The sequence below is a fragment of the Mytilus galloprovincialis genome, chromosome 2, assembly GCF_965363235.1.
Source record: "Mytilus galloprovincialis chromosome 2, xbMytGall1.hap1.1, whole genome shotgun sequence".
Taxonomy (NCBI): domain Eukaryota; kingdom Metazoa; phylum Mollusca; class Bivalvia; order Mytilida; family Mytilidae; genus Mytilus; species Mytilus galloprovincialis.
The window spans coordinates 89,402,588-89,415,534 of record NC_134839.1 but is presented as its reverse complement, the minus strand read 5'-3'; the positions used below and the strand labels follow the sequence as shown (position 1 = coordinate 89,415,534).

At 32.2% G+C, this 12,947-nt stretch overlaps 1 protein-coding gene across 1 annotated transcript in view; it reads left to right on the top strand.

The window, feature by feature from the left end:
• The first annotated feature begins 3,009 nt into the window (after positions 1-3,009).
• LOC143064791 (male-specific lethal 1 homolog) overlaps positions 3,010-12,947 on the top strand; it is a 12,240-nt gene continuing 2,302 nt past the window's right edge. The window contains exons 1-7 of the mRNA XM_076237895.1: positions 3,010-3,485; positions 8,380-8,549; positions 9,049-9,434; positions 11,059-11,120; positions 11,541-11,608; positions 11,980-12,107; positions 12,687-12,759. Coding sequence (XP_076094010.1) covers positions 3,075-3,485; positions 8,380-8,549; positions 9,049-9,434; positions 11,059-11,120; positions 11,541-11,608; positions 11,980-12,107; positions 12,687-12,759 — 1,298 coding nt within the window. The 5' untranslated portion in view covers positions 3,010-3,074. The remainder of the gene's footprint in view (positions 3,486-8,379; positions 8,550-9,048; positions 9,435-11,058; positions 11,121-11,540; positions 11,609-11,979; positions 12,108-12,686; positions 12,760-12,947) is intronic.

Below are 12,947 nucleotides of genomic sequence, written 5' to 3'. Positions count from 1 at the left end.
AATTGCTATTTTACCGCCACTAGCAATAGCAATATAGTAGAAATGTTGCTAAAATAATAAATATATTTCATTTTACTGTAATGTCAATTTAAATAATGAAAAGATACCATGTCTACTTTTTGCTGATATATGCTTGTATTAATATCTGACTCAAAAGACGGGCTTCAGAAGAGACTTGATACTATGTGCAAATTCTGCAAAGATTGGTGTATGGAAATAAATGTGAAGAAAATCAAAATTATTATATTCAATAGGAGTGGTAGACTCCTTAATGAAGATTTCAATGTAGGAAATAATTCTATTGAATGCGTTAAACAATACAAATATCTTGGCATAGTCATCCAAAATACTGGAAACTTTAATGAAGCCAGGAAACAATTATTCCAAAAAGGTCAAAAGACCAGTTTTAAACTTTATAAAGATTTGAAATCATCAAATCCTCCTATTAAATCTCTTTTGCATTTATTTTATCACTGTATACAGCCAATTGTAACTTGTGGTTGTGAAAATTGGGGTGTTATTAACATTACTCCTAAAAGGAAAAATGTATCCCTTTATGACATATTTTAAGATTGGGAGTTTGAGAAACTAAATTAAAAAATTTGTAAGTATATTATTGGTGTTACAAAGATGTGCACAAATGTAGCAGTCCTGTCTGAATTGGGTAGATATCCTCTTTATATAAATTTGCTAACACATATGTTTATGTATTGGCATAGACTACAGAATTCTCCATCTTATTTATTGAGAAATGCTTATGCTGAGATAAAAATGATTGAAAGTAACGGTCAAACTAGTTCTAATAATTCATGGTTCCCTTAAATCATTTTCTACAGTGAAAAATTGGGTATTGACCTATATGTATGTAAAAATTTAGGCAAAAATAAATTAAAAAAAATACTGAAAAAACAGCTCAAATTAAATTTTCAAAATGATTTGGAGACAATGCGAGATTTTTATTTACAGAATCAAGGCAAATTGGACACTTATTTTTCATTCAAAAAGTAATTTGACTATGACATTATTTAGATTTAAAGCACCCACAAAAACATTTGTTAACAAAATAGAGACTCAGCAATCACTGTTTAAGAATAGAAACTGGCAGACATGAAAGAATTACCAATGTATGTGGTAAATAGAGAATAATACATGGCAAAATCCGTTATCATCCCAAGACACCAATATCAGCCCAAGGGCCTTTAGGCCCGAGGGATGATATTGGTCGAGGGTGATACCGCATGTGATACGGATTTTGCCATGTTTTATACGCTTTATCATATATTTCAGCAGGAGAGTATTATATTATATGAACTGTTTTCTGATATCTTCAGTTCTACTTTTGTCTTGTTTCAAAAGCCTTAAAAGAACTGCCCAATTACTTATCCGAGGCACCTGGGTTACCTTACAATTTGCGTGCTGTTGTTTTAAAAATATTTTGTTTATTATTGTATTATTTTGTGTTTTGTATTTTTTATAGTTGCATTTAGTGTGCAAAAAAATAATAAATTGCGTCACGCTAAAATGACCGTTCTATGGACCTATTTTGAGGAAATTTTTTCTTGAGCTTACTAGTACATAAATTAAAACTGACTTTCTGTAAAAAAAAAAATAAATAAAAAAAAAAAAAAAAATAGAGGTATGATAAAGGGTATGCGATAAAGGGTGCGCATCAAAGTTGCGCGATATGGATTAAACAGCAGGCTATTTATCAAATATGCAAAACTACTGTATTTACTACTATAACCATATGATAAATATGAAATATTACCTCGACATGAGAGGATATGTTTATATTGTAATTCAAATTGTATTGAATATGAAATTTTCTTCTGGATTGTCCTCTTTACAATAACCTCAGAAGAGGTATGACTGATTATATAAAAAAAATTACCCCAGTTTAGATAATTTAAACAGAAAAGATCTTTTTTCATGGATCATGATTAATGAAGATAGCAGATTTTTATCTATTTTATGTGCATACCTCGATAAAGGCCTGCAACTAAGAAAATCAGAAAATTAGTTAACTTAAATACTCTAAAAGATATCAAAATTATCTCCCCTTGACCACTGATCCTTTTCTCATGCATTTGAATTATTATTTTATGTTTCTTTAATCACTTTGTAATGTTTATGTCATGTTGTAATTAATATTATGCTCTTAATGGTTCCTTCAATTTGGAAAATAAAACAAAATTGTATTGTAATTAGGTAAGCGGAAGCCAAGTTAAAAACTAATTTGTTTACACATATAACTGTAGTAGTAAAAAAATTTATTACTGAGTTCAGTTTTTTGTGAGTTTACTCAAGTATTATTTCAAAAGAAAGTTTGATATATAACGACTTTTTTTTTATTCTTGAAGCGCTGTGTTTGACTTTGTTATATTGTATATGCTTGATCAAATTTTTAACTTTTATTTTTACATACATTTGGGGGGGGGGGGGGAAATGAGATTTTATTGTTATGCATACATGTCATGCAAGTCGCATTAGTCTGGCAGGCTGATTTTAGAAATAATTTAACAACATGTTTTAGATATTCCATTGTAACAATATTTTTTTTTCTCAGTAAAGTTATAATTTGCATTTTGACTGATAAATGTTTTTAAAGTAAACGACTACATGTGTCTCAAATAATGTTAAGCTGTTTTCTTATATTTAACTACTAGTATATCAGTAATTATTTGATTCTTTTATGTAGACAGTGCACATTTTCAAGTTCATAGAACTTTTCAAAAGTAAAGATTACAGAAATTTCACCATGCTCTTTTACAAAGCCGGAGCATGTAAAATAACAAATTCACTATATTGCTGAAGTCGGTAAAATAGTTATTTTTTATAGAAATAGGCTATCTTGCCAGCTTGAATTAAAATATTTAAATTAGATCAGGCACTGCCTTTTTATTATTTTTGGAAATTTAGTGTTTTTATTTATTAGTACAAAGTTGGTACATGACGTCATGCTCTTCATACTGAAGGGAATAAAGAAACATTCCTCTAATCTTATTTGCATATCTTCAATATTCCTAGCCTGTTAACTTGTTAACGCTATTTAATATTGTTAATCGCGATCAGCAATGACGGGTGATCGTTTGAAACATGATGTATCCGGCGACGTCGGGAGGTCAGATGGTAGATCTGGAGTAACAAGACGTCGCCTGGCAAAACCGACTTCTCTTAGAGAAAACGGATCATTAAAATTTGAAAACGACCTTGCATTGGCGCTGAAAGAAAGTTTGAAGTATGCTAAACAAATGGATAGCGACCCAAAACCAATGGAAGATTCGTCTTTAAGGAGAAACAATATTGAAAATCAAAAGAACGAACTAGAAACAAAGTCTTCCATCTCATCCAGACTAATGGATACATATGGTGAGAAGCAGTTGAAAGAACTTTTAGTGTTGCATATCGATCTAATACAACACCAGCAAGAGTTGGTTATTCAGAAAGACCGACAAATTAAACAAATCAAACAAGAGAGGGATAATGTAAGTATCTGATCATGAGTAATTGTAACCTGAGACTTGACTACACCATGATTGTTGAATAAAATTGCCAAACCACGGAGTTGTTTATTTTGTACCCTTACTCATTTTATAGTTTTTGTTTTCAATCTCCCCATTTTTAATCATATTTAGTTAGCAGCGATATCAGCTGGAATATTTATTTTCATTTTGTGTTGACACAACTTGGCTTCAAGACACTAGCCCGGCACTTGAAAATATCGTAAACAAAGATCTATGCAAAAATGATCAAAAATGGTAAATTTTTCATACGGATGAACTTAATTAATACAAAAAGCAATTTCTTGATATTAAGCTTTATTCATTTTATTAATATGACCCACAAAAACTGGACGATCTGCTTATATGTAATCTAACGTGTATATGTGTGCATGTCTAATTCATGCCCAAAAATGCAAAAATAGAGGGTAAAACCACGTGATGAATCATGTGACCAAACCGCACGCTATTGTGTGTGAATACGAAAGCAAAACAAGATCTGACAACACACAGATATATCACATTATTGTGTATATGGGTAAATCTGTCTCCATGCCGAAAAATTTCACAAGGAATTTCAAGAAGATTTTAACAAGGTCATCAAACGTTCAGGTAAACTGCAGAACACCGCAAGGTGAACAAAATAAACAAAAATGGCAGACGGTCAGAAAATGTCCAAAATGGCTGCAAAAAGACGATACATATAATTTACTTTTATTGTAGTCAATGAATACATTTTTGTAGGAAATGATTAAAAATAAGTTTTTCTTTGTTGGATCAAATATTCTGCTAGAATTTTGAAGTGGAGATTATTGTCAAGCTCATGTAAATACTGTTCAATTGAATGATCGTACTGTCGTCTATCGATGTACAATGACAATATCAATGTACCTACACACAACTCTGGAGTAACAAAGAAAGGTCAAATGTTTTAAATGTTTACATAATGTACAATCCATGTAGTTTATCTGCCATTTAGAGGGGATAACAAATTGTGAATTTGTATGTTACTTACTGAGGCTCTCAATGAATAGCAGGTAGTATAAATGGTTTATTGATTTGCTGAGTATAAACAATGGGGAAAGGGTCATTGCATATTTTATTCCCTCCCCCTTTTTGTTGGAAAAATTTGGTTGATTATATAGGGAATCATTGAAGCATGACTGGAGCGCCCCCCCCCCCCCTTAGGAAAAGTTCTGTCAATGGGCAATTAATATATTTGTTGTATTGAAATTGCATATTTAAATTTAAAGATCAAAATCAAGGATCAATATTTTTACTGCAAAACATCTTTGTTGAATGGCACATCAAGGATTTCCCAAAATCAAGTGGTGTCAATACAAACTCAGAAAAGGGGGGGGGGTTAAAATGAATGTTTTGCAGTTTTTGCTAAGAAAGATATTTAAACTATTTTATTTTGCCAGTGGTGGATCCAGAACTTTTCATAAAGGGGGGGTGCTGACAATCCTACGGGGGGCCCTCTCCAGTCATGCTTCAGTGATTCCCCATATAATCAACCAAATTTTCCCCACGAAAGGGTGGATCCGCCTATGTTTGCCATAGTCTTACAAATACATGCATGCCTACAATTTCACTGCTTTACAGTAGACATAGGTAGGAAACCTTGGCATGGTCTCTGAAAGGATTTTTGAAGGCAAGTCCAGGGACTCGATAAATTTTGCCATGGCAAGTCCAATAGTAAAAAGGTAACATTTTGGCTGCTTAATGATTTCTCAATTCAATCCAAATGACTAAAATGAGGGGAAAAAACCATGCCATCAAAATAAATTTAAATTGTGACTTGGGTGGAGAGTTGTTTCTCTTGATAGAAAGCAGGTTGAAAGCCTATAGTTTTTTTGTAACTTTTTAGGTAAGAAATAAATATAAGAGACTACTATTCTTGAAGCCATAAGTATAACCAATTTGGCAAAGATGTGGAAAGATCATTTGAATTGCTTTTATACATTGTATATGTAGTCAAAAAATATCAGCAGCTCATTTGAATCCATTTGTCAGTACATTGCAAATTTGGTTTTCGTTCTCTAACTTAAGTTTACCTCAACCAAATGCTATGAAACTTATACACAATGCTTATAAGCACAAAACAAAGATCAAGTTTGAATTTTAGTGGCATCACTTAAACTGTTCTAAAGTTGGCCTAAAATGTTATGAAACTTATACACAATGCTTATTTATACCACAAAACTCATATCAAGTACAATTTTGTAAAGCGTCACAGTTCTTCGGTTATGTCCCATAATATCCAAGTGCCAGGGGGCATCATCTGATCTGTGTCCCGTGGACACCTTCCCCATTTTTTAGCTCACCTGGCCCAAAGGGCCAAGTGAGCTTTTCCCATCACTTTGCGTCCGTAGTCGTCTGTCGTTGTTAACTTTTACAAAAATTTTCTCCTCTGAAACTACTAGGCCAAATTAACCCTTTCCTCCATAATGACGCCTTTTGACGCCACCCCCCTTACTCCATAATGACGCCTTTTGACGCTTGTGTAGTACCTCAGTTGAAACACTTTGACTACAAAGTGTCTGCAGTTGACTTAATAAAATTTGTATCCAATTTGAAAAGAAATATCATACGAATATCCGACTTAAATTTATTTGATGAAATAGTTGTTTTTTTTCGCAATGCCTTAATACTTTAAATCATATGTTCAGCATTTTATTAAAAAAATCCTATGCAAATCAAGTATGCAAAAAAAAAATTCAGTGCAGGAAAGGGTGAAACCAAACTTGGCCACAATCATCATTGAGGTATCTAGTTTAATAAATAAGTCTGGTGCCGCGGCCAACCAACCAAGATGGCCGCTGTGGCTAAAAATAGAACATAGGGGTAAAATGCAGTTTTTGGCTTATACCTCAAAATCCAAAGCATTTAGAGCAAATTTGACATAGTTAAATTGTTTATCAGGTCAAGATCTATCTGCCCTGAAATTTTCAGATGAATCGGACAACCCGTTGTTGGGTTGCTGCCCCTGAATTGGTAATTTTAAGGAAATTTTGCTTATAATAATTAATCCAAACTTGGCCACAATCATCTTTGGGGTATCTGGTTTAAAAAATGTGTCTGGTGACCTGGCCATCAAATCAAGATTGCCGCCACGGCTAAACATAGAACATAGGGATAAAATGCAGTTTTTGGCTTATAACTCAAAAACCAAAGCATTTAGAGCAAATCTGACATGGGAAAACAATTGTTTATCAGGTCAACATCTATCTGCCCTGAAATTTTTAAATGAAACGGACAACCCGTTCTTGGGTTGCTTCCCCTGAATTGGTAATTTTAAGGAAATTTTGCTGTTTTTGGTTATTATCTTGAATATTATTATAGATAGAGAAAAACTGTAAACAGCAATAATGTTCAGCAAAGTAAGATTTACAAATAAGTCAATGTGACCGAAATGGTCAGTTGACCCCTTTAGGAGTTATTGCCCTTTATAGTCAATTTTTGACCATTTTTTGTAAATCTTAGTTATCTTTTACAAAAATCTTCTCTGAAACTGCTGGGCCAAATTAATCCAAACTTGGCCACAATCATCTTTGGGGTATTTAGTTTAAAAAATGTGTCCTGTGACACGGCCATCAAATGAAGATGGCCGCCACGGCTAAAAATAGAACATAGGGGTAAAATGCAGTTTTTGGCTAATAAATCAAAAACCAAAGCATTTAGAGCAAATCCGACATGGGGTAAAATTGTTTATCAGGTCAAAATCTATCTGCTCTGAATTTCAGATGAATCGGACAACCCATTTGTCAATTTTTAACAATTTTCATAAAATTTGTAAATTTTTTATTAACATTTTCCACTGAAACTACTGGGCCAAGTTCATTATAGATAGAGATAATTGTAAACAGCAAGACTGTTTAGTAAATTAAGATGTACAAACACATCACCATCACCAAAACAAAATTTTGTCATGAATCCATCTGCTTCTTTTGTTTAATATTCACATAGACCAAGGTGAGCGACACAGGCTCTTTAGAGCCTCTAGTTTTTAAATATAGGGCATCTTTTACTTGTATACAAGTGTTTTTTTCATTGCAGAAAACTCACTTTTTAAAACAAGTTAGTTTTTATTGGGCATTTGGAAATAGATTGGCCATGATATTATTTATGCTCATTTTAATTTTCTGACGAAGTGAATACAGAGAAAAATATTTCTTGAAAATATTGCTTTGCATTCTAACCAAAATGAAATTAAAACTGTAAAAAATTGCATTAGTGTTTCACCCATCAGATAAAGAAAACAAACCTCACAGACATTTTGACCAAATAAACAATAAAACTTCAGACATTTCTACATCTTATGATATCTATTTCATAAAAATCTCTCATAAAGTTGTAATATTTTTTTGAAAAATATTGATTTTAGTTGAAATGATAGGACACTTTCTCAGTGGGAACTCACTTTTGTCCTATGACTATATATTATTATGTGTTGTAATGCTTATATTCTAAACAAATTCTTCAACAAGAAATGAAGTTCATTAAATTTGGTTTGTTAATTGTAGCCTAATAATTTATAGGAAAATCAGTGACTGTATAATAAAGACGTTAGCAACATTCTGCATGCAGCAAATGTAGGTCATGACTCATAGAAAATATTTATTTTGTGACCGGGTGACTTATTTAATTATGTTAATTATAATTTTTAACATTCTGTTACTGTATTAAATGCCTATATAAACTAAACAAGTAGCAATAGGGCATTCTCCTCTGAAACTGTACTAACCCCTATAAGAAATTGATTAAGGATTTGATAAGTTTGATAGCTTTATATTTATCTCATTTTTCTGTTGACACTGAGGGCATGTGCATATGCAGTGGAGATTATCAATGCTGGTATATTTATGTTATTTTTCAGCTAAAATGTAGACTAGATAGGATGGAAAGACGAATGTCTCTTCTAAAGCATAGAGTACCTGATGTAGAATTAAATGATAGTCCACAAAGACAAAGAGGTGATCAACATCCCTCTACACAGTGTTTGTCTGAAAATATACCATCACATACATCAGAGAGGTCATTGAAAAGGTAATGTCTGAATATATACCATTACATACATCAGAGAGGTCATTGAAAAGGTTACTAGAATTGTTTGAAAAATAGTGTGCGAAAAGTTTATGATTGAAGTTAAGATTATAAGAAATTGGGCCAAAGATACCAAGGGGACATTTGAAACTCATTTACTCGTCGAGAGACTGTTGACAATGTCATACTGTAGTTTTATTTTCAATTCACTTTCCACTTTGCTTTACTAGCCAGGGATGCATTCTTCGTTTATATAGAATTATATATTTATTCAATACTTACTTTGTGGTTAGTCAATTTGCCATTTGAATATTGTATGGTCAAAATGACAATTGAATAAATCAAATTAAGGCTTTTCCTTGCATGTTTTGCTTTACTTCCAATCTCCATTACTGCTATCACATGCTTTAATTGACACTCAACCTTTGTCTCAAAGACTTTTAGACATTTCAGTGTATTTCCTTCTTTTAAAGCTTGTATATTGATCTATTTATAATTGCAGGAAAAGAGCCAGTTTTGAACCAATGAATCTCAGTAAGCGTTTCGTCACAGATTCCAGTGTAGAAAGTAGAAACAAACCAGCAGACACTAAATTACAACCAAAAGTTGATAGAACTAACAGAAGTCGAAGTAGAACTTTCACTATACCCACCGAGGAAATATACAATGCTTGGGGATACAGGGCCAGACCTGGTCAGATAGCTGCAGATCCTAGTATGCTTAAGGAACTTCAAAAAAGAACAAGTATTAAGAAAACAGACAATGTAGACAATAGTGTTTTGCGTACCAAAGACAATTATCACATTTCATTTTATCAACCTGTAGCAGAACATATTGAAATAGAAAATAACACTGATTTGCTGAAAGGTGCTCAGTCTCAGTTAACAGGTGGGTGAATTACTCTCTGGATTTTAGGCATTTTCTTGTAAATTTTTGGTACTGCATACATTGTACATGTACCTGTAGGTGATATCGAAAGCTAATGGTAAATGAACGCTACTAAATTCATTATTACTGGTATTTTTTTTTAACAAATATAGACTGAAATTTGTACAGGAAAGAAGTTAATTTATTAAACCTTTCTCAGGACATTGGAACCGAACTTAAATAATGAGTTTATTTTTAGATCACTATGATCAAGGTCAAGGTCATAATTACTAAACAGTGCAAAAAGGTGTCTTTAATAAAAGTTCAAGCACCTTGCATGGTATACCAAGCATGCTTTAATGGTGACAGGTTGCATGTTATGAGAGGAGAATCCTAATTGATTGAGAGATCCGTTTCAAAAGTGGAGGTCATAGATAAACAGTGATATTGTTTGCCTTAAATTAGTGGAGAATAAAGGCTTTTTCCCCTGGAGAAGAATCCCAATTTGAAAAAAAATGGCTTAAAACTATTCCCAAAAAGAAAACTTTTGTCCCAAACAGTGCAATCTCAGTAGTAATTGTGCATGAATACAAACTGAAAAACACTCATTTAAAAAAATTTCATGCCTCAAATGATTATATGTGCAGATTTGAGGGTCTATTTATGTATCATCACTGACAAAATGGGGTCTAAATCTTAAAGCAGGGTTTGACTTGATAATGGGTCTGTAAATTGAAGTTTCAGTCAAATTCATGGTTTATTTTAAATTTCCAATTTGATGAAAAGGACGCATATTTTCCCAATAAAAAAGGATAGAGGTAGTTTTGAAAAAAGCCAACAATATCACTGGATAATATAAGTAGACTGAAATATGTGCAAAGGAGGTACAATGTATATTTATGTGCATACATTTGTAGGTACAAAGTAGTGTTATATTTCTCAAACAAGAACATTTTTTAATAAGAGAATTTACTTATTTATGACCTACAATGCATAAATTCAGTGGCAGATCCAGGGGGTGGGGGTTCTGGGGGTTGGACCCCCCTTTTTTGGGACGATCAATGCATTTGAATGGGGATATGTGGTTGAAAACCCCCCCCGCCCCCCCCCCCCCCCCCCCCCCCCCCCCTTTTTAAAATGGCTTGATCCGCCCCTGAAATTTGTACATTGCCACCTGGTAAACAAATTCCTTAAAAACTTGACATTTTTAGGAACATGTATATAAGTGAATATTTATTATTTATTATTTGTAATATTTGTAACATTTGTAACATGAATGGTAATTTTTCCTTTGATCTTCTAGTGAGTTAACTTCAGTTATTTGTAGAAGAGTGTATAAAATCCTTGTTTGAATAGAAAAGAATGGGAGGAGCTTATACCAGTGCATTAAATTCCATCTCAAAATTTGTTAATGTACTGTACAGTTTGACTTCACCCCCTGGGGTAGTTATTAATAAAAGATTAAAACCAAATGAAATAGAAATGACCATGTATACATTTTCCTACAGTTGTTTTGCCATGATATCTGTTTTATCTTGCATTGGCTGTTATGTTTGTAATAAATAGTTGAGCATGTAGCTAGTGCTTTATTGTGTTTTAACTTCTGACACAACATTATCACTCATAAGTTATATATCTTTTTCAGTTGAATGTCCACATTGGAGGATAAAAATGTATACCAATCAGTGGGGACTGGAAGGAACAGAGGTGAGGCAACACAAATTATTTGCTCTTGTATTGCACCATATTGTACCATATCTTGTTTGGGTTCATGAAATTGTAAAGTGACGCATTCTAAATGGTTTTATATCAGAATTTTATAATCACAAAACATGTGTGATTTCGTTAATTTTTTTATGTTCTTTAAATACAAAAAAACATTTTATATGCCTACAGTTTTTTTTGTTATTGCATGAATTCTTTAATTGCAAGAATTCTTTAATTGCAATAAAAATTCATTGTCATGGTCAACAATTGATTAATACAGTGATTAAGTAAAGAAAATCTGTTAAAAATTACATATCCAAACTATCTTATTTTTAATCTTCCCTTTATATATCATTGTCCAGCATTTATCCTTTATATTGTTTAAATACAAAGTGTTTGCTGAACATTTAACTTTTTTAGAATATGGAAGATGAAATTTATACAAAGAGGCACACTAAACCAGAAATAGAAGAAAAGAGAAGAAAGAGGTGAAATTACTATAAAATTTATATCTTGTTGTATGAGCAAATCTTGTTTAAGCTAGGATATGTTGATGAAAGACCAAATATCAGGATTCAGGACACTCAGGTTTGATTTTTTCAGACCCTCGATGTGTTGTCTTCCATTATAGGTCAATTGGATCCCTATTTCCAACTTTGATCTGTGTTTAGTGGTAATAATCATTGTGAATGAAATTCATGTTGAGTTGAGGCAAATAAAGTTTTGACAAGGGTTAAACTTAATGCCCTGCTCTGCCTTAATATGGGCATTAAAAATAACTGCATAAACATAAACTGAACAAAATTTTCCCCCCTTCAATGTAAATTAAATACCTTATAACAACTTGCATATATTTTAGATGGGATTTGCAAAGATCTAGAGAGCAGGCTGCATATGAGAAATTGAAAGAAAAAGAAAAAGGTGCTGATGTTCCTGTAGAGGAAAACTCCAATTCTGTGGAATCATTTTATCCTTCTCTTGATAATAGTAAGTTGCTACTAGCTAAAACTTTCCTGCTAAGTCAGCAAAACCAACAGAAAAGCAGCATGTGTTGTCTTGCTATTGAGCATACCCCACTCATCTTATAAACTCCAAAATAACAAATAATCACTGTCAAAATGCTCTAAAGTCATTCAGTGTTGTAGTAAATAAGAGATATGTGATAAATATATTATTATTTTTTTTTTTTAGTCACAAGAGAAAATTCAAAGTATTGGCAAACAGAAAGTAGATGACTGACATACCTAATAAGTGCTCATATGTTACAAATCTTGGTATACATAGTGAAAAGTATGACAAAAATATAAATGGATGAACAGATAAATAAGTTCGGTGCAAATACCATGCCTACAAAAATACCCATAAAACAACATATGTTTACAGAGCAGATTATTGTCAGATTATTTGCAGCATTTATCTAGAATTTATTTTTATATTATATATTATAAAATTACTTTTTTAAGCCAAAAATTCTTCTTACCAACAGTTTAGCCTTGACAATTCACATTTGATCACATTTATTTCAAAAGATTATGTCATTAAAGAAAAATCTATTTTTTTCTTCAGTTACTCATTTAGAAATCACAGATAAAATTCCAGTGATGGTGTTTGGTCATGGAATACCAAAAATGGACACAACGTAAGTTTGATTAATTAATACGGTTCACGTATACAATTCTTGTCTGAATTTTATTAAACCTTGATCATTGTTTTATATGACATGTAGCAATGTCTTGAATGAGTTAGAAAGTCAGTGCCCATCATTTATTTTTAAAAGAGTTATGCCCTTGGAAACATTGACACAAGTGCTTTGGCATGTACAATTTT